Genomic DNA, 21,546 nt, shown 5'->3' with positions numbered 1-21,546 from the left:
TTTTTAACTTATTGTTTATTTTACATATGCAACTCATCTAACTAAAATTGCCCCTGAAGGGACACGTTTATGCGGTTACAATTGTATTTACTTGAATCGTTTCTGCTGCCTCAAGCGATAGATATCGTTCGCTGGAGGAGCTGGCGCTACCCCTTCATCGTCACTATCCTCACCGCCCGGCGCCATCCGACGTCGCTTAAGGCCGCCTTCACCCGCGTAGGTGCTATCATCCACAATCCAGTGTACGGATTTGGCCAACTCGAATAGTCGGGCATCGGCTGTGCCATCACTTGGCGGTGGTGGAACTGCAAGTGAGGAAAGTAGAAGGTTAATGTAGCACTGTGAACCCCAATCGAATGTCTTAGTCGCCCTACCCTCCGGGAGTTGAACACGGTTGAATACTTCGATCAGCTTATCGACGGCAACGAACGGACCCTGAAAACTAACTGGGGGAGGCAGAATGGCGCACAACGCTGCCAAAGCAGCCGGCTGCGGAAAGCTCCCGCCAGGGAGAGGATGTTCGCCCGGGAACGCGTTCTGCTTCGGTTTGTATGGAATCATGTGGCTGAAATCGGGCCGCACCAATTGTTGCGGTTGTTCCGGTTGCTCCGGGACGGGAGCCGGCGGTGGTTTAACACCGGTCACACTCAACATGCCGTGCGTGTCCGTGTACCCGATGGACTTCAGCTCCGAAGGTGAACACGGGTAGAGATCGAGAAACTTATACCGATCGACCAGCTGGGCTGTTTCTTTTCCTTCAAATTCCTTCAGTTTCTCCAGTACGGCACTGCGGCGTCGCTCGACTTTCACTATGCTCGACAGATCGCCGATGTTGGACTCGAACTCGAGGAAACGGTTCCACACTTCGACAGAGAGCTGTGGCGTCAGTCCACCGGATGAGAGAACCCGCTCAAACAGTACACGGGTATTGTTGTCCTCTGAAACAAAGGTTTTAAGTTAGACAACACATTCCGGAGCTTAACAAGGTGATTCTCTGCATGCATCTCGACGCTTACCATTCAAATGCGATAAGTAGTCGATGTAGCACATGACGTACTCGGGACTGCCACCGAACCGCTTTAACCCTAGCTCGAATATACGGAAAGCGATATCCTTATCCTTACTGCAGTAGTACTCCATGAGTGCGGCAGCCACAAACACGTGGTAAGTGGAGCGGGCGTCCTCGCGTGCCTTCTTAAACACGGCCCGAGCCGACTTAATCCCTTCCGCTCGTCGAGCGAACTTCATGTACTGAATGTATGCCTGAGACAACAACGATACTTAGGGATCTACATTTCAAAACATGTATGCTTTCCGCAATAATTACCAACGTGGGGTCGACATCGTTGATCGAGAGGAATTTATTGTACATCTGATGAACTTTATCGTACTTCAAACGTCCTTCTTCAAAATCGGCATAGGCGAAATAGAGCAGTGCATTTCTGCTCAGAACGGAATTGATCGCACGTTCCAAAATGTTGGCCGCTTCATCGCTGAACACTTTGGCAGCATTGAGATCCTGCGTTGGATAGTAGATAAAAATGATTCATATAAATATGCAAGCGCCTTCGGTGATGCAAAACACATACCCCCTTTTCCGCCAGTAGTTTCGAGCTCTGGTCCAGATACTGTGCCGCCTGATGCCACACGGCAGGATGGTGTGTGAGCACGAGCAGGCACTGTTCGATCGCAAACATTACGCGACGTGTGACGAGTGCGTTGTCTTCGCTGCGTAAAGGGTTTGATTTTTCGAATGCTATATACTTTTTCCAAAGCTCAACCTGGGGAAGAAATAAAAACACAACTATTAACCTCCGTTGTTAACTCCTATTCTATACGGCAGAAAGTTCGATAGTGTACCTGCTTTACTTCTTCTTTCGTAACGGTCGGTGGAACGGCCGGCAGGTTCCGATTTAAACCTTTCGTCACGATCTCCAACTCCTTTGCTACACGCCTTGCGTTCATGTAGTCACGTGACCGCTCTAGACTCATTTTCTCTGATATAATAGGGTTGATGTTTTGTTCGAACGCAATATAATCCTTCCACAAGTGCTCGATGCCGATGATGGGCGTTATTACTGCCCGTTGGTACACCTTTCGGACGGCAGTAATTTTTTGGTTTTCCGCGTAGCTTCCCACAGCCTCGACACTCTTCAGAAACGTAATGTAGTCTGTCCAGATCGAGAACGAGTGCAGATCCATGCCAATCTTTTCAAGCGCAAAGTCGTACGCCTGGGCCATTTTTTCCCTGAGAGTATAAAGAAGGACGATCGTGACAACGACTTGCTTGACAAATGCCGGTTCTATGATCTTTACTTACTTGTGAGTACTTAATCCAGCTTTGGTTTCTTTAACGTACGTTAAATAAAGCTTCCACAGGTCGATGTTCAGGATCTTCACCAAACAGCGTTGGAACAGTTTTTCAACGCGTTCGTAGTTGCGGTATTTCATCTCCTGCTCGATGTACACTTTCCAGTAGCGGGCAGTCGTAGGAAACACGCAAACCAGCGATTCGTACAACGAGCGAACCTGGAATAAAGCAATGGGAACATTTAAATCCTGTTGAAGTAAATACATATTCAAACGCGTCTATATCGCTGTCATACCTCGTTGACTTGCCGGCTTTGGCCCTCGCGCACCAACAGTGACCACGACTCGACATCGAAAGGCCGCACCTCCACCGTTTGCTGTGCCCGTACCAGTCTCTCGTGCCCCCATTCCTAGTGAACCAAATAAACAATATTAGCAAGTTGTTCCATCTTGGTACACGCTCGGTGAGCACAAACATACGATATCAAACTTGAGCTGATCTTTCAGTTGCTGTGTCATGTTTATCCGTGCGTCCTAGGCGAATTGTTTACGTCTGCGCTACCAACTGCTTGTAACCGAAATGTTCCGAAAAACTTAATGCATCAAGCACCAGAAACTTCCTCCGAAAACACGCTTTTTATGTAAATTTCACTTCGTTTACACTGAATATTCACTCTTATTCGATAAGGAATTGTATACCGTACGGAAAAATGCCACCCGCTCGGCAAACAAGCGATGTCAAATAGTTTTGGCAGAATCGGGATTCGAAGATTCGATCCCTAGACGGATTCTAAAGATTCGAATCCCATTTGACAGATTCTAAAGATTCGAATCCCATCTGACAGATTCTAAAGATTTGATTCGATTAGCCTCACGGCCACGACAGTTAAAAAATAATTTTCACCCGAAAAAAACCGGTTTTTTTCGCTTCAACACCGTTTTCACGACGTTCACCATGGCCGGGCTCTTTATAGTAGGGCACTCACAACACTGTCTTCTATCTGAAGATTTTGGATGAAATTGATAATTCTTTAATTAATATATCAAATAAACGTTCAATATTTGGTAGACTCGGTGATAATACGCACCACGGCAAACAAGCGATGTCAAACATGGATTTTATGGGCGTAATCATCCAAGGGTTAAATGTCAATCACAAGCGTTATTACAGTTAAGCTGTGCTGTAAGCACAAGGTGTATAGTACACTATTTTAATTTAAAAAAAACTGGTAGCAAAAAACATATGATTGTTCAAACTAATGTGTTAGTATTTTACTAAAAATAATTTTATTGTTACCATTATAATAGTACGCAGCCTAAATAATCGATAATTGTGTAATTGTGTATTTATTGATACACTGCATGATGAAACATAAACATCCTTCTATCACGTGGTAGGACGAAGCAACGTGTTCAACTTTAAAAAAATCTGTTGATGATATTCTCTTTTTGATATGGATGCTCTCTAAAAAATTTACAAGCATCAATTAAATTACACCTCACTCATATCAAATAGCAAGCTATAGAAAACATCATTGATACGCATATGTTCATGCATATCATGCTCGTATACATATCAAATGAACGTCCAATGCTACGGTAAAACAGAAAGATAACAACAGACAAACAAAAAATCTAGTTTTGGAGCAAACAAATGGAACAAACGATAAGAGACCTGACTCATCAATCACTGGTCAGTTTTATCGGATTATCAGGCCCAGTTTAATCGGCCACAGTTTTTCTGGCCGTGTTATTCCTGGACTCATTATCTTCCGGTAGGTGGTATCCGATTAGATTTTATTTAAAACACGATCAAAATTGTTGTTCCTGCCAGTATTTGTGCAACCTTCGCCGATAGCACATTCCTAGCTAGGGACGAAAAATGGTCGGAGTACCGCAAGTGTTTACCAATCAAAATCAATACATAGCGGCCTTGGCAGGTGACTTAAAAAAATCGTTGTTGATTTAATGTTGAAATATGTTGCCCGTTTCGTTTAAAACATAGTTACAATCACAAGTTTATATTCATTCCTTCTTCAGCGAATACATGAAAAGCACTGTCGAATCCTCGCGAGTGACCAATTTGAGATTATTATGTATTTGTGAAGGCATTAATTGAAATGGTTAACGATTCCCATTGCAGCATCATATGGCGCGCTAGTGATTGGAATGCTGTTTGGTTGGTCTGCTCCGGCAAGTCCACGGTTAGTTGAAGGAGGTGAAGGAAATGTTCCCTTAAACGAAGACGAGTTTTCCTGGGCTGTGGCCTTTATGCCTCTCGGAGGCACACTGATTGCTATTCCTTGCGGATATTTGCTAAAGTCGGTGGGCCGTAAGAATACGATCCTATTCTTTGTCATACCATTGATGCTAGGTATGTGCATTTTTTTTGCAGAATACAACGGGTTAATATAATGCTCATTTCATTTTTCTTCCAGGATGGATATTACTCACCTGGGCTCAGATCCTTGTAATGCTGTACATTGGCAGGTTCCTGCAAGGATTGGCTGCCGGAGCGTATGGCATGGCGATACCGATTTACATCGGAGAAATTGCGGACCAACGGATTCGTGGCACTGTGGGGAGCTTTTTCCAACTCATGCTTAACATGGGTATGCTCATTTCCTTTAGTGTTTCTGCAGGTGTAAACGTATTCCAGCTGAACATCATTTCCGGTTGTTTGGTATTGCTTTTTGGACCAATTTTTATGTTAATGCCAGAAACGCCGTCATTTTTGGTAAGCTGATTAGTCGACTTAAACGGTACCCAGTTGAGATATTCTTTCGCAAATGCTATTTCAGGTTCAAAGTGGTCAAAAGTTGCAGGCCATAGAGGCAGTCAAGTGGTTGCAGGGTCCAGACTGCAATGTTGTAGCGGAAGTTGAACTGTTGCAAAGCAAGCAAGATGAACGCTCTAACCAACCAACGAAGACGCTTAAAAATTCCCTGCTTTCAACCGGTACGATAAGTGCACTGATCGCCATGGTCGGATTGGTGACATTTCTTCAAATGTCGGGCATAAATGCTGTTCTGTTCTATGCAACGGACATTTTTATGGTAGGCTCTATGGGACCAATTAATCATTGTGATATTGAAACTCTATCGTTTGCTTTTCAGAACGCATCAGATTCACTTAATTATACGGTGGCAACTATCATTGTCGGCGCGATGCAAGTTGTTGGCACAATTTTGGCAGCGTTTGTTGTAGACCGTGTAGGTCGACGTTGGTTGTTGCTAATTTCTGCTATTAGCATGTGCGCTGCCCATGTAACATTGGGCGTTTACTTCCATCTATTACACGATAGCCCCGAGCAGGTGGAAAATCTCGAATGGCTACCGGTGCTTGCGTTATCGGTGTTTGTAACAATGTTTTCCATCGGCTTCGGTCCGGTACCGTGGATTATGATCGGTGAAATATTTGCGGCAGACGTGAAAGATTTGGCTAGCTCGTTGGCCGTGATAACTAGCAACGGACTGTCGTTCATGATGTCGAAAACGTTCATCCATATGCAAGAAGGCCTCGGAGAAGCTGGAACATTTTGGCTGTTTGGTGGCTTCTGTTTGCTAGCTGTAATTTTTGTTGTCATGTTTGTACCTGAAACTAAAGGTAAAACCTTCGATCAGATACAGAAGCATTTGAGGAATAGTAAGGTGTACTGCAGGGAAGAAAAGAATTTCCAACAATAGAAACAGTTCAGAATTGGCTTGTAAACCGTTTCCTTCCAGTATTCACCCAAAGACATCAGAAACAAAAATTGAATACATACACCGTAAATAAATAACCAGAAAAATCTCGGATTTTTTCATTCAATAAACAAAAACAGAAAAAAATATTTAAAACAGTTCAAACATATTTTCGAATAATTGAGGGTATTTTAATTGGGAGGACGGAAACGATACGAACTGTCAGATTTGTCGTCGCGGTCCCATACAAAAGGTAAACAACACCTTTGAAAAAAGCGAAAAAATGGCAAGCCACGTCGTTTCGTTTCCGCGCATCGTCTCGACACGTAGGTGGCGTCGTTTTGGATCGTCGAGACGGCCAGCCATTTTTTCGCTTTTTTCAAAGTGTTGTTTACCTTTTGTATGGGACAGCGTCGAGAAGTTTGTCGTTTCCGCGCTCCCAATCGTGATACCCTCAAATAATAACTACGATCGTACTGGCAACACTGTAAACGGATCAACATATTGAACCGAGGTATATACATATAGCATACTGCGCATATTTACATGTCAGTCACTTAACAAATCTGGAAACGTAAAGATGGCACTAAAACAATTGGTTGGTCAAAGTAAGTAATTTATCCATTTATTTTAAGAAAGGCTTGCGTCAGGCCTGTGCAATTCGGATGCGGCAAAGTGTTCTAGTGAAACAGAATGGGCAGATGCTCTGTGCAGCTATTATTTCGATAGTTGCGATTCCTCCTTAAGACGAACATTATGAAGCAGATTTGATCCGACGATCGGTTTATGAATCATCTTTAAAGGGATTAATCATCCCAATGGGATGCATTTTTGCACTGCGACAAAAATGATGTCAGCATGTACCAAAACTGACTACAAGAGATAGTAAGACTGTTAGTAGAGTTCTTGTTACGAAAAATAATACAAGAACATAATCAAAACAATGTAAAAATCTATTTTTACATCATACATTTTTTTAGATTTTTATAAGTTTAGTGAAACGAATTATTGGGATAAATTGGTTTAATTAGCCGTGTCAGGCATAGCAACATTTTCATACTGAAAGAGTACTTTTCTCGGTCGATAAAATTTATGTACATTGATTATAACAAAACCATCCGGGTTAAGAACGGATGAATATTTGGAATCTGTACTCATGTGCTTACAATGGATGTTGTGTTGTTTTACGTTATCTTGTGATTTGTCTCATCTGTTTTGTGTGTATCTCCACACAGCTAGCAGGGGAATCAGCTGTGCAAGTGCATCTTGTCCTCACGATTGAATGGCTTATCTGGCTGGGTGAATTGAAAAGTACCATCCATAACAAGTCTTCGGTCCCGTCTCAGACTAACAAAAGCAACCTACAGGCTTCAATCCTTACTCTAGCCAATGGCAGGTTGCGATCGCGAGCTTACAAAGTGAACATATTAAAGTTGTTAGTAACAGATGTGCAATATCAATTGGTCGTTTAAATATATTTAAAAAAAGCTACAGTTTTAACTGTGATCATTTTAATTCTTGTTGTCCACTATCATTTACAGAGATACTTAACGAAGTCATCCGCAGTGAGTCGAATGCGGAAGGAACGCAATGGAGGATCATGATCGTCGACAAGCTCTCTTTGCGTATGGTTTCTGCCTGCACCAAGATGCATGAAATCAGTGCCGAAGGCGTTACTCGTAAGTTTATTGGCATAGGTGTAATTTGAAAAACCGTATTATAACTGCATGCATTTTTGATCCCAAGTCGTCGAGGATATCAACAAGAAACGTGAACCGTTGCAATCGATCGATGCGATCTACTTGATCACGCCGTCGGAGGACTCGATCCGGTTGCTGATGAGGGACTTCGAGAATTTAGCCAAACCGATGTATAAAGCAGCTCACGTTTTCTTCACCGAAGGTAAGTTTTCCGTCACACAATTTGTTCCGAATGATTTTTTAGGCGGAAATCGTTTCTGTTATCGTTGTGATGATCAAGTGAAAACAAATCCTACTCTTCTATCCATATATCAGCGATACCTGATGATCTGTTTGACATTCTGAGGAAGGGAACTGTAGTGAAGTTCATGAAATCGTGCAAAGAACTAAGCATTGCATTCATACCATACGAAGCGCAGGTGAATATTGGCCTTCCTTTTTTGGCTCTCGTTTTGCAAAGCATTTGGGTACTAACCGGTAGGGTTTAAGATGTGCATTCATGCGAAAACTCTGCTACGCTAATCGTTAAACGCCAATAACGAATTATGAATTTCACTCAACATACTGACTGTTATTTCCATCCGCCTTATTGACTTTCATCTCCATACTTAACATATTCTCACATTCAACAACGCAAATATAATCTAACACATGCAAGATATCTAAGCTAGGAATCATGTTTCCTTTAGCTGATTTTTTAAATCATTCTGTAATCAATGTTCCCGTAGGTCTTCACACTGGACTCGCCTATGAACTTCCAGTATGCGTACTCACCTGCGCGTGGTTCGGGCCGACGCGATAATATGGAGCGTATCGCTGAGCAAATTGCAACACTATGCGTTACTCTTGGCGAGTATCCGTCCATTCGTTATCGCAGGTACATGATATAGCAATGCGATATGTTGCCTGTTCGTTTGCATTCATTCACGCTTATTTTCTCTTCTAGCGAATGGTATGGCAACTTTGAGCTAGCTGAAATGGTGCAGCAAAAGTTGGATGTCTACAAGAAAGATGAGCCGACAATGGGTGAAGGACCGGAGAAGGCTCGCTCGCAGCTTCTCATCCTCGATCGCGGCTTCGACTGCGTTTCGCCGCTGTTGCACGAGCTGACGTTCCAGGCGATGGCGTACGATCTTTTGCCGATCGTGAACGACGTCTATAAGTACGTTCCTTCCCGGCACGAGGCCGAAAAGGAGGTACTGCTAGACGAGAATGACGAGCTGTGGGCCAAACTGCGTCATCGGCACATCGCGGTGGTATCGAAAGAAGTCCCGGAGCGCCTGGCGTTGTTCAACGAGAAGAAGCGAAAGGAAACCGAAAACCAGTCGGTGAAGGGAAATCTATCGCAGATGATCAAGAGGATGCCCCAGTACCAGAAGCAGCTGTCGAATCTATCGACCCACCTGCACCTGGCGGAGGACTGCATGAAGAGGTACCAGAGCTACGTGAATAAGCTGTACCAGGTGGAGCAAGATCTCGCAACGGGTATCGATGCAGATGGCGAAAAGATTGCAGATATCATGCGGAACGTCTCCCCGATTCTGCTCGACCAGGACGTGTCCAATCTCGACAAGGTGCGCATCATTTCACTGTACGTCATGATCAAAAACGGCATCCCGGAGGAGAACTTCAAAACACTTGTCAGGCACGCCCAGATTGAGGAGAATGAAAAGGATATGATCAAAAACCTGACACACCTAGGCATCAACGTGATAACCGAAGTAAGTAGTCAGACCCGGAAAGAGGATGTTTTATAGAGTAACCTTTTTCCAACTTTGTATTATCCAGAGTAACCATGAGAGGCCGTATACCGTACCGAGAAAGCCGCGTACATCTCAGATGTCTCGCTGGACTCCAGTCATCAAGGACATTATGGAGGATGCGATTGAAAACACGCTGGACGACAGCAATTTTCCTTTCCTGGGAGATCGGAAGGTGGCCGGGGTCCACGTGCCAACCAGGTAAACTATTTCCTCTAGGTATTTATTTGTTGGGGTACAACATGTTTATTTGTTTATTTTAAAAAATACAGTAGTGCCCGTTTCGGCAACTGGCGCAATAACAAATCACAGACGGCGACAAAGAATGTCCCGCGCCTGATCGTGTTCGTGGTCGGCGGTTGCAGCTACTCGGAAATTCGCTGCGCCTATGAGGTGACGGCCGCTAAGAACTGGGAGGTTTACATCGGTTCATCGCACATCCTCACACCTAACAATTTCCTCGGCGATCTCGGATCCCTCAACAAGGAGTAAGCTGGGGTTATGATTTTTGTTTGGATTGGTTGGACATCGGTTATCACAATTATGTTTTTTTCTGTCTCTCGTATTATCAATGTGTCATTCCCACAATTTCTATATTTTTATTGTTTAAGTTTTCTGTCATGTTAAAATGGAGGTATCAATGAAATCTGTGAATAAATTATTTTTTTAAATTAAAGCCAAAACATAGAAGTAGTATGATGTTTTGTTCAAAACCATAAACAATCATTGAAATTGCATTAGCAATTTTGTTTGAACAATTATTCGTTTTCACAACAAAATGACTTCTAGCCCATGTAGTCATTCAAGTTTCCCGTTTTTAATTTTGATAATTCAACTAAACATAAGCCATTTGTACGGCTTTCCCAAAAGAAACACATGGTAAGAGAAAATAAAATCAAATTTTAACGAGCAATTTATTGTAGAGAATTCTGAACTTCGTACTGGCAACACGGGCAACAATGCATCATATTGTTTGACCAAGGTACTTACTTCGCTCAAAGCAACCTTTCGGTTGACATTCATTTGACTAGCAAGTGACTCGATCACAAGAGTAAACCAGTCGGTGGTAAAAGCTGAAAACGTAAAGATGGCACTAAAACTGCTGGTTGGTCAAAGTGAGTAATCCAACAATCGTTTTATCGGGTGTCCATACATCTATTCGTGTGATTTCAAGGTTCTAGTTGATCAGGCTTTAAAAGATTTTATCCGCAGACAGGCATTGTACGAAAATAGCGACCGTAAATCTGCATCGTGACTGAAAAACGCCCCTCCCGTTTCGTTGCGGAACAGATCTGTCGCCACGAACGGAGGATTAATCATCCTCTTGGAGGATGTTGCTGCAAATGTATTGCATTTAAGATTGGTTGAAGATCTTCCAGTTCCAGGATCGTATATTCTTTCGACAAAATATCGTTTCTTGGCGATGGTGCAATGCAACAGTCGTAGGTCGTCAAGTGCCTATTTTTGGTGGGCTACGCAGAAAATTTTTCATCCGGTATTGATTTTTCGATTGCACTTGCGCAGCACCACAACAAAGAATGATGTAGGAACGTGCCTGAAAGGATACGTGATACCTTACGGTAGTGTGTGTAGCGTTCTTGATGCCGCAATGCACAATCAAAACAATGATTTTTTTCATTCATGATTCTCAAATCGAAGTTTGCGAACGCGCAACATTAAAAAAATATTACGTTTCCTCAATGCATCCCTTTGCTTTTGTCTTGCAGAGATTATGAATGAAGTCGTCCGCAGCAAAACGAAAGCGGACGGCAAACCTGGTACGGAATGGAGAATCCTGATCGTCGACAAACTGGCGATGCGTATGGTTTCCGCCTGTACCAAGATGCACGAAATTAGCGCCGAAGGCGTTACACGTAAGTTCAATGGCACAATTTCTCGTTCTGTGCAACTAACTACATCCTTTACGTATATCTGCATTTTTATCTGAAGTGGTTGAGGATATCAACAAGAAACGCGAGCCGTTGCCAGCGATCGAAGCGGTCTACTTGATCACTCCGTCGGAGGATTCCATCCGGCTGCTGATGAGGGACTTCGAGAATCCAGCAAAACCGACGTACAAAGCAGCCCATGTGTTCTTCTCGGAAGGTAAGTCTTCTATCACATAAGAATGGAGTCCGTGAACCGTTCCCTGTTTCAATTATCAACTAAAAACAAATCATACTCTATCCGCCTATATCAGTGATACCTGATGAACTGTTTGACATACTAAGGAAGGGAACCGTAGTGAAATTCATGAAATCGTGCAAAGAACTAAGCATTGCATTCATACCATACGAAGCGCAGGTGAATATTGGCCCCCATTTAAAACTCTCGTTTTACGAATCATCGCTAAGGTTACTAACCTCGGGAAGGTGGTGGACTTAAAACGTTTGTCGTGCGTTAATACTAGAATTCTGGACGATGAATACCAAATAATGCTCGGCTTTGTTTGCGCAACAATTGAACCCTTCACCTAACACTCCATTATTGGTTATCACAGGACTAATTTACTTACTAAAAACGTAATTTAACACTCACACGTACTTACAACGTTCACAGTTTGTCCGGAGGAACTTTTCAACGACATCTGCAAGTCGGTGGTATCCAGAAAGATAAAAACGTTGAAGGAAATCAACATCGCTTTTCTGCCGTACGAGTCGCAGGTGTGAAAACTTTTGTGGTGTATTCTGTATTACTCATGTCATGCAATTTGTTTTCCATGCTTTTATTGTGTAACATCTAACCAACAAAATAGCGCATTTTTCTTCAGTTGTAATGGATGTGTTGCATTCCACAGCTATTAATTAATTATTTTGTTTGAGCTGCATATTGTTAAGCTTTTTTGTTCTTTTGCCTTTTTTTGCTTGTTTAACTAATCTTGTTTCATTACATTGCATAACACTGTCTTGCCTTATTGTTCCACGGATTTGCATCAAATCGAAACTCCATAGGTCTATTCGCTGGACTCGCCTGTGACCTTCCAGTGCGCGTACTCGCCCGCCCTGGCTTCGGCTCGCAGTGGCAATATGGAGCGTATTGCTGAACAAATTGCCACTCTATGCGCTACTCTTGGCGAGTATCCGTCCGTTCGTTATCGCAGGTAGATGTTAAAGGAATGGTTTTTCTCTTAACATGATTTACAAAAAAAAGATATTTTTCTCTTCTAGCGAATGGGATGGCAACGTTGAGCTTGCCCAGATGGTGCAGCAAAAGTTGGACGCGTATAAGGCCGACGAGCCGACGATGGGTGAAGGGCCGGAGAAGGCTCGCTCGCAACTGCTCATCCTCGATCGCGGCTTCGACTGTGTCTCGCCGCTGCTGCACGAGCTGACACTACAGGCGATGGCGTACGATCTGCTCCCGATCGTGAACGACGTGTATAAGTTCATCCCGTCGCCAAACGCGGCCGAAAAGGAGGTACTGCTCGATGAGAACGACGATCTGTGGGTTGATTTGCGCCATCAGCACATCGCTGTGGTATCACAGAGCGTAACGCAGTACCTGAAGTCGTTCACTGAGTCGAAGCGGCTGACCCAGAGCGAAAAGCAGTCGATGAAGGATCTATCGCAGATGATCAAGAAGATGCCCCAGTACCAGAAGCAGCTGTCGAAGTACTCGACCCACCTGCACCTGGCGGAGGACTGCATGAAGTCGTACCAGGGCTACGTGGACAAGTTGTGCCGAGTGGAGCAGGATCTGGCTATGGGTACCGATGCCGAGGGCGAAAAGATCAAGGACCATATGCGGAACATCGTGCCGATTCTGCTGGACCAGAACGTGTCTAACTACGACAAGGTGCGCATCATCGCACTGTACGTCATGATCAAGAACGGCATCTCGGAGGAGAACCTCACCAAGCTGGTTTCGCATGCTCAGATCGAGCAGAAGGAACGCGAGATGATCCACAATTTGACGCATCTGGGCATCAACGTAATTGCCGACGTAAGTATGACGATACAGATTATTCGTGGCAACGAATGAACACTCTCCACTTCATGGTATAACATACTGTGCTCTTTTTCTTTCGTCCAGGGTAATCGAAAGAAGCCGTACACCGTGCCGAGAAAGGAGCGCATCAACGAGCACACCTATCAGATGTCTCGTTGGACTCCGGTCATTAAGGACATCATGGAGGACGCGATTGACAACAAGCTGGACGAGCGTCATTTCCCATTCCTGGGCGGAAGAAAGATGGCAGGTTTCCACGCTCCGACCAGGTGAGAAAAATGCGATGCATCGCAATACTTTTTGACCTTTTTTTTATTTTACTGAATACTTATTCTTTTTATGTTTCGTTCGTGTTTTTCGAAAAAAGCAGCAGCGCCCGCTATGGCCACTGGCACAAGGATAAGTCACAGACGGCTGTGAAGAACGTCCCGCGCCTGATCGTGTTCGTGGTCGGCGGTTGCAGCTACTCGGAAATTCGCTGCGCGTACGAGGTGACGGCGGCCGTTAAGAACTGGGAGGTTTACATCGGCTCATCGCACATCCTCACGCCCGAAACGTTCCTCCACGATCTCGGATCGCTCAACAAGGAGTAAGGCGTGCGTGGGGAATATTTTGCATGCCAATTTCATTTTGTTTTCCTTAACATAGAGGGCGGCCTGTACGCCACGCGTTGTTTTGCGCGCATTCTGTGTGATCCTCAGGCCGTGGTCGCTTTTCGAGTGAAGTAGTAGAAGAAACGAAGTGTTGTATTTAAACTGTTTATCTCTTAAGGACATCGAACAAATGTGACGTGAACGAATGAATCAGCCAGCCCCATTATTTAACACTACAAACCCGCCCCCCACCCACTCGAAGAGACGATCAAAGATATGTTGATTTGACATGCACTGGGACACACACACGTTGAAAAAGATGACCTGTCGCTTTTATCAGCCCGGAGATATGGGATGCGTTATGAGTCAGCTTGGTTTATTCATCAGGTTGGGCATTTACTACCAAACTGATTTTTCGCTCTTGTGTCAACACTGTACATTCCTGTGCAAAAATAAGTGTTATTGTTTTTTTTTGTTACGTGTTCATAAATAATACAAAATATGCAATCCTATTGTACTTAGTTGTTAGTTTACCTTCCTTGCGTTATATTTAGCATTGGTTCTTGAAGTGTTTTAATATACACATGTTTGTGTAATGCGTTAATAGTTGTAACGTTTTAATTGATGGGTTTAATTTAAAAAAAATCGGATGCTTGCATACCCTTTTTTCTCGTCAGATAAGAATGGGCATTCGCTTCGTATTAGGTCACCAAAGTACTGCACTGTTGCGGTGTTTAATTGAAAGTATTAAAACGCAAAGATATCAACAGCATTGAACCAAAAACGAGAACGCGGATGCAAACGACAGAAAGATCATTAAAGCAAAGAGGATGGAATGGAGATGGAAACTCCCCCAGAATACGACTTTCAATTGTCGAGCCAAGGAGAGCGTTGGCATTTTTGATTGGATGCGTAGCAGCAGGGTGTACCGCGAATGTCACGCTAGAATAAAATAAACACAAGAAGATAATGCAACCATTCATACGAATGGAACACCCAACAAATCATATTTAAATTTGAAAAAAAACAAACCACCCACATACACACAATCCAAACGTATATATTATACATATATCATAGCGTTAGTAAACGTTTGAACAAAGGGTCGCACGATGAACGTGAAGATAATGTTTACTCTAAATTATTAATTAGTTTTAATCGAACCGTGCGATGTTGCTACCAACGGATTAACTTTGTTTATGTGAGAAACGATAACGATCGAGAAGAAATATGCAAGCAGTATTTCTGCGGAAATGATAATGATAAACTAAAAATGCGTGACCTGTTTAAAATTTGAAACAATTTTGGAAATGGTTACCGCCATGCTGAAGGAAAAAAGCATTAAACTTCTTAATCATCAATTACATATGGCGGAACGGGACAACATTGCTTCTTCACACATTTGCTCGATAAAGAAAAACTACAACAACGCAGGATGCTTTTAAATTACCACTCCAAAGACGTCGGGAGGTGTGTTGAAAATAATCTTAAAGCAATTATTCACCGGCGAAAACATCACTAAATTAATGATTAAAAACATACAAAGCTAAATGCGAAGCTTGCTTCTACACGATCATGAAAAGTAAAGCTTTGGTCCATCTTACCGTTTTTCTCAGCTGTTGTTTCACATTTCTTCAGATAGAAAATTAAAAAAAAGTCACGCAAAGTTACAATAAACGGTATGTAGGCGTTGTATAAAAGAAACAAAGTTGGGTGTTGAAAAGACGAAACCAAATAAGGGAAAAACAATTTCCTTATGACACACCAAACACAGAAGCAACACAAAAAATGATGATATTTGGCATTTATTGTGGCTACTGTAAGATGATAAGCGATTGTGTTTTTCCCCATTCCCTCCGAAACAACTTAAATCACCTCAGACGCGCGAGTCTAGATTTAGTCGGTTTGGAGTTAACGAATGCAAGAAAGCACATAAAACTACCCATAAAAAATCGTTATGCGAACAAAGACAAAAAAAAAGGCAAAAGAACATGAGATAAGAGTCAAACTATAATCCTGTACACATGTTTAAACAGTCTATTTCTTCGAGAGTTCAATTATTAACTAATAGCGTATTCAATATATCTTGATACTCTAGGAGTGCACATGGACGCAAGAAACAATAGCTGAAATCTTTACCCTCTCTTTCCTAGATGGATAGTTAAATTTGAAAGAAAACAGTTAGCAACAAAAAAAGACGTATTTGCAAATGCAAGAATATTGAACGGATACGTGGTCACGAAAGCAAACGTTTTGATTCTTGGCAACCTCAACCGATCAACCGAGAAGTAAACACAAATTTCCTGTAACCAGACGCATAGCGAAAACGTCATCCTGCGACAAGGAAATGCCATCGCTTTTCCTTCCCGATAGAATAACTGGTACTGGAACAAGGACAAACATTGAAACGTTCGGCTTGCATTTAAGTTGTATTTGGCTTCCTCAAATTTCCTCCAGTTGCATCGCATAGATAATTACATCAATAAACACTTATTATCCAATAAATGAGTGCTAAACGTATTGTGTTTTATTTACATTTTTTTTTAAATTTCCGATTAGAAATGTTACACCTTTTTTCACTTTAACCAGCGAAGCATTGTTGCCTTGGAAACGAACGAACACGACGTGTTTTGTTGTTTGTGGAAAAAACTTGGATGAGTATAACGTAGCACACTAATTGAAAAACATAAAAGTCGCTAAGCATCAGCCGCATTAAACGGAACGGAAAAGGGTTCATTTATTTTCTAGGACTAACCAAGTTTAGCTCAAACAGTGTTTCATAGAAGGTGCATCGAAAATGCCACGTCGAAAGCCAATCACCAAGCTCGGTGTCTTCGGGAAGTACGATCTGAACCCGGAGCAGGCGGTGGAAAACTATTTCGAGTCCAAATTCAATAATAAATTCTACACGTAAGTTCCCATCCGGATCGTTGGTCTCCAGACATGCAACATTACCCCGTTTTCCCTGTGCCTTTCCGAACCGTAAAGCAATGTGCCCGGCTGGGATGTCGCCCGGAATGGGTTCGAGCTCAAGGGTATCCATACCGATCGGGAGTACATGGATATTACCAGGGAGCAGAACCGGATGCGGGAACGCTCGCAGCGCCAAGCAACCGCCAACTGGAAGCGGCTCCAGCAGACGACCAACCTGCTGCAGCAGATGCGAACCGAGTTCGTCGAGCTGAACGACTTCCTCAAGGACTGCGAGATGAAGGAAAATAACGCCCTGGATACGGTGGGAACCGAGGGGGAGATTGCACACTAACGTACCTTCACGCTAACCCACTTTTATTGAATTAAAATGTCGTAGGTCAAGCGGGAGAAGGAAAAACACGAGCAGTACGGAGTCAAGATTGCCCAACTGGAGGAAGACATCGAGACGCTGGACAACTTTGTGATCCAATACGAGGCAACGATCGCTGCCTTTGAACCGTTTGAGGTAAAGTATTGAAAGACTGCTGAGAGAAATGGAATATTTGCCACTGTTGGAGTTCGCTTCAATTACACTTTTATAATACACTATATATCACCCACGCGTAGAAAGTAATGGAACAAACGATTGCCGAATCGAAATCATATGACACCATGGAGGACCTCATCCAGCGTTGTGACTCCTTGCGTAAGTACATAATACGGTACACTGTCTTTGAACAAAGTCCCATAAATATTGATACTTGGTTTTTCACATAACTGAAGGGGATACATTTTTGAAAAACTTAAAACGACTGTTTATTTCAATTTGTAGAGTTGTATGAGTAACAGTACCATACTACTTCCTGTTAGAACTCTATCTACTTCTTCAATACCTTATCTGCGTAATAAATGGCACAAAAGTTTAAACTTTTCAATAAACCCCTAATTTCATTTTTGGTTACCTCGGTACGAGTGTTCTTTCAGCTACACGTTTATTCTCGGGGTCGCTAGACAAAAATTTGACGCCTTTGACTTTTCGTTCCCTGTTCTAATTGAATTAGCTCCGTAATGGTGTTTCCAATTGATCTGTTACCCTTACTTCCGAATTGTTCATGATTCTCTCCAGTGCTGGCGCAAGTCGAAATTTCCGCCGTAGAACAGCAAAAGATACTCGAGATTGAGGAGATTCGACAGAACCTCTTCAAGGCTACCAAAACGGCGCTCCATATCATTACCGGACTGAACAACGATCTCTCGGAACTGCTGGTATGTTTTATGCTGTGGATAAACAGATTAATAATAAGGAGGAAATGGGGAAATATAGCACACCACAAACCAATCGTATCTTTTGCTCCATCGCTAGACGCAATACGTGGCGGCAAAGGAGGAGGGATTACGCTGGGAAAAATCTGTCACCGTCGTCAAGAGTTACATGGTGGAGAGTGAAGCCAGCGTCAACTGTCTGCTTGATGCGATCAACCACGTGTACATCTTGCTGCGCAAACGGCGGGGCGCCACACCGAAGGCACCGCGTGGTGACGTTGAAACGCAGCTCGATAACATCAAGGAAGAGATCGAGATCCTGCACGAGGTGCGCAAGTTGGCCGCGGCCAAGATGGCCAACGATGGTCACAGCCTGTGCGCGGAGAAGGGCACGGAGCGACGCAAAGCCGCACTGTAGAATCACCCATCGCTGAATCCCAGGCTTGCTTTCGGATTTTAAACCGGTACAAAACAAAAGGTGCATGAACGAACCTTTTCTGGTTTTTATTTGACAACTTTGAGTTTATTGATTTTCATTTCGCGTTCGGTTGTTTACTGTTTTTCTTTTTTATTTGCATTATCTCTAAATGGTTTCAATTCGTTTCAATTATCTCTCTTATTTATTGATTCTTTATTCATGTACTTCTTTTTAGCGTTGGTTGTTGTTTTGTATGTATAGAAGGGAAAGAGTTTCTGCTTTTGCTCTTGTAAGGTTTACTGATTTAGTAATATATATTAGTATATATATACGATTCTTTTTTTTATATGTGAGTTATATTATTTTTTTCTATATACTTCGCATCGCTTTCGGGACTATACCCATAAGCCTTGCGCGGTCCAAAGACAAAAACACAAAGAAGAACCTAAGCTATTTATACCGTTCATACGCAAGGTGTTGTGTGTGAGTTTCGGGTTTGCAACATTATTGTGAGTCTTGGCTTTTGTTTTTGTAACAAAATATTATAATAAAATAAAATATTCATAAATTAAAAAACGTTAAAGTTAACGACGAAAAAAAACTACCACACGGGCTGGATTCGGTGGCTTTCAAAAGAATTTGTTCAATCGAGCTTGCTAACTAATGTTTAAATTTGTGGTTATTTCAAATGGAATCGGAATAATCAAACGGATAACGTAACACGGGGTATTGATCAGCTCCTTCTGCCGAAGGCAAAGATTTAAGAAAAGTGCTACAATACCGAAACGAATCATAGTTATAATGTTCACCGTATGATCTACGTTCTTGCTGCTTCTACCCTAATTAAACATAATACGGAACACTAACCAATCATCAATAAGCTACAAGGAATGGTCTACTCGAATCGCAGATTTGTGAGAAAAGAAAAAAAAAACAACAAAAACACCCTTACTCTGGGGGAGGTTTGAAGTGGAAGTAAAATATCTACGCCATCATCATCCAAGTACAGCACTGAGCAAGAGTAAACATCAAAGCTAACCAAGGGATGCTCTGCTGCAAAGTTATCGCAGAATGCAGGACAAGAACAAACATCGTGGCATGCTGTGAAAAGTTTGCGCACAGTTACACGCGCACTTACTAAAACCTTGTTTGTCTTCCGCCCCGATCAATCATTATTCCAATAATAATAGTGCATGGATTGTGTCGAAGCTTTGGAATTTTAGTGATTTCCATTATTATGGTTTGCGTTTTCTTGTTGCTCGCGTTTTTTTTCATGATTCATCAGCCCCGTCCCTTCTGCCGTACTGGTACGACTGATTTCACCTGTCTTTCTGCTCAATCGCCGGACGGTTGTGATGCTAGGAATTTGGCTGATACACGGAGCAAACATTATCCCGGTGCGTGTTGCTCTTTACTGTCCCACGAGGTTGGTTCGCGCGTGTGTCTCTAAAAGTGTCCGCAGTCCCGCGTGTAGAACGATTATTTAATCGGGCATGCTTCGCAAACTTTCGCTAACTGTTCATTTTTTGTCTACTAGCAGAATAAATTCATCACTACGATAACAAGTTCTGCGTCGTTTATAGTATGTTTTACTTATATTTACACAACTGCATCTCATGGGTTTGTTTTTTGTTTTTTTGTTTAGTTTAGTTCTCTCGTATGTATACTTTTATATGTATATATATAATATATTTATATAATCTTTTCTTTTGCATCTAGTTTTTTTTTCATTTTCTTAGTGAACAATAAGATAAATGATAACGTGTTTTTACTGAATTTTTCCTTTGCTCGTGAACTACTACTTGCATTACTTGATTCTTGTAACGTCTACTAACGAATGATTTGCTTTGCTTTGTGTCTATTGGCCGTTTGGGGGCTGTGTCGAAGCGCGATGTAATACTCTCACATCGCCTCTTGCCTATCCCAGAGCTTTGATAAATATGTTCGAATCAAAACATGAAGAAAGTGGCGTGAAATTGAGTTATCCTTTGATGGCGTTTGTTTGATAGCTTTGTAGTTTGATGCGTGTAGCGTATGTGCCTGTCCGCACTAGCTGGGTGTTAAGCTTCCACTAGCAATGTAAAGACCGTCGTTCGCCACAGTGCTGTCTCGAGTAATCGACACCACTTCGCTTCTGGCTTAATTTAAACCTGAAAGGGGTGTATGGAAAGGAAGAATAGAAATTAGATCGTTTCTTTTATGCGTTTTTCTTATTTATGCAAAGAATGATAACAAATTATCCTCGTTTTCGGAATGCAGTATCGTTTGCAGCTGTTTTAAATCTGCTTTGAATTTAAAAATCGTTCTTTTACGAACATTCGGCACTCGAATGCCTCTTCTGAAGTGTATGATGGACTGATTAACCGCAAAACAAAACAAACAAAATTCAGCGATACATAGTTTTCGGACGAAACTATCGTCGGTTTATTCGTACACATTAATGGAAGGGTACGCAAAGTGCTTGTGTGCACACTTTCGCATCGTCTTTACACTACATATAATATTTATCCGTTACTACGTTATGCTCACTAATAATTTTGTTTATCGTTTATCGTTAATTTAATCATGCACTTTTGTAACGCAGTCCCACCTCTGCCCACCAACAATCGCCCTCCCCCCGCTGATCTTTCCCACCCGTTGGCTACCCCCCGTTCATAGTAATTCTCAATAGTAGTAGTAGTAGTAGTAGTAGTAGTGCGCTATGCAAACTACACTCACCTATCTTGTCGGGGGCGTGTAAATTAACTAAATGCTGATGATTCATTTGTAGCAGCCCCGCATGGGGGGAAACGGATGGAGATAGAGGGACACACACCACAGGCACAGGCGGGGCGCACGCACGCAGAGCACACACAAACAAGCCATTAGTAGACACACATACACACACACACACATACGCATATGGCGAGTGGTGTATTATGAAGGCGGTGATAAAAAGGAAAAAAGGAATCGTTGTTG

General features: G+C 42.5%; 5 protein-coding genes across 5 annotated transcripts; 4 read left to right on the top strand and 1 right to left on the bottom strand.

Annotated features, from left to right (window-relative positions):
* Nucleotides 1–3: 3 nt before the first annotated feature.
* LOC131286202 (protein suppressor of forked) lies at nucleotides 4–3,001 on the bottom strand. Its single transcript, XM_058315124.1, has 9 exons — nucleotides 2,791–3,001; nucleotides 2,607–2,720; nucleotides 2,321–2,529; nucleotides 1,861–2,248; nucleotides 1,590–1,781; nucleotides 1,328–1,519; nucleotides 1,017–1,263; nucleotides 375–938; nucleotides 4–305 (listed from the first exon to the last, which is right to left on the bottom strand). The coding sequence occupies exons 1-9, from the start codon at nucleotides 2,827–2,829 to the stop codon at nucleotides 88–90; spliced, it is 2,163 nt and encodes a 720-aa protein (XP_058171107.1). The 5' UTR covers nucleotides 2,830–3,001; the 3' UTR covers nucleotides 4–87.
* A 1,191-nt stretch (nucleotides 3,002–4,192) lies between these two features.
* On the top strand, nucleotides 4,193–5,996 carry LOC131284408 (facilitated trehalose transporter Tret1-like). The gene is made up of 5 exons (XM_058313262.1): nucleotides 4,193–4,250; nucleotides 4,454–4,684; nucleotides 4,749–5,047; nucleotides 5,112–5,366; nucleotides 5,427–5,996. Exons 1-5 carry the CDS (start codon nucleotides 4,193–4,195, stop codon nucleotides 5,994–5,996), a joined length of 1,413 nt encoding a protein of 470 aa, XP_058169245.1.
* A 577-nt stretch (nucleotides 5,997–6,573) lies between these two features.
* LOC131286518 (protein ROP-like) lies at nucleotides 6,574–9,948 on the top strand. The gene is made up of 8 exons (XM_058315479.1): nucleotides 6,574–6,601; nucleotides 7,535–7,672; nucleotides 7,740–7,895; nucleotides 8,009–8,112; nucleotides 8,422–8,570; nucleotides 8,640–9,414; nucleotides 9,482–9,654; nucleotides 9,729–9,948. The coding sequence occupies exons 1-8, from the start codon at nucleotides 6,574–6,576 to the stop codon at nucleotides 9,943–9,945; spliced, it is 1,740 nt and encodes a 579-aa protein (XP_058171462.1). The 3' UTR covers nucleotides 9,946–9,948.
* Nucleotides 9,949–10,514: 566 nt separating this feature from the next.
* On the top strand, nucleotides 10,515–14,101 carry LOC131286069 (protein ROP-like). The gene is made up of 8 exons (XM_058314934.1): nucleotides 10,515–10,568; nucleotides 11,181–11,327; nucleotides 11,404–11,559; nucleotides 12,013–12,116; nucleotides 12,405–12,553; nucleotides 12,621–13,395; nucleotides 13,486–13,670; nucleotides 13,775–14,101. The coding sequence occupies exons 1-8, from the start codon at nucleotides 10,541–10,543 to the stop codon at nucleotides 13,992–13,994; spliced, it is 1,764 nt and encodes a 587-aa protein (XP_058170917.1). The 5' UTR covers nucleotides 10,515–10,540; the 3' UTR covers nucleotides 13,995–14,101.
* A 2,690-nt stretch (nucleotides 14,102–16,791) lies between these two features.
* Nucleotides 16,792–18,588, top strand: LOC131288379 (uncharacterized). The gene is made up of 6 exons (XM_058317509.1): nucleotides 16,792–16,904; nucleotides 16,983–17,229; nucleotides 17,305–17,433; nucleotides 17,535–17,613; nucleotides 18,034–18,173; nucleotides 18,271–18,588. The coding sequence occupies exons 1-6, from the start codon at nucleotides 16,792–16,794 to the stop codon at nucleotides 18,586–18,588; spliced, it is 1,026 nt and encodes a 341-aa protein (XP_058173492.1).
* The last annotated feature ends 2,958 nt before the right edge of the window (nucleotides 18,589–21,546 follow it).

Source organism: Anopheles ziemanni, chromosome 3 (genome assembly GCF_943734765.1).
Source record: "Anopheles ziemanni chromosome 3, idAnoZiCoDA_A2_x.2, whole genome shotgun sequence".
NCBI lineage: Eukaryota > Metazoa > Arthropoda > Insecta > Diptera > Culicidae > Anopheles > Anopheles ziemanni.
Note: the sequence above shows the minus strand (reverse complement) of the source record. Positions and strands in the feature narration are given on the sequence as shown.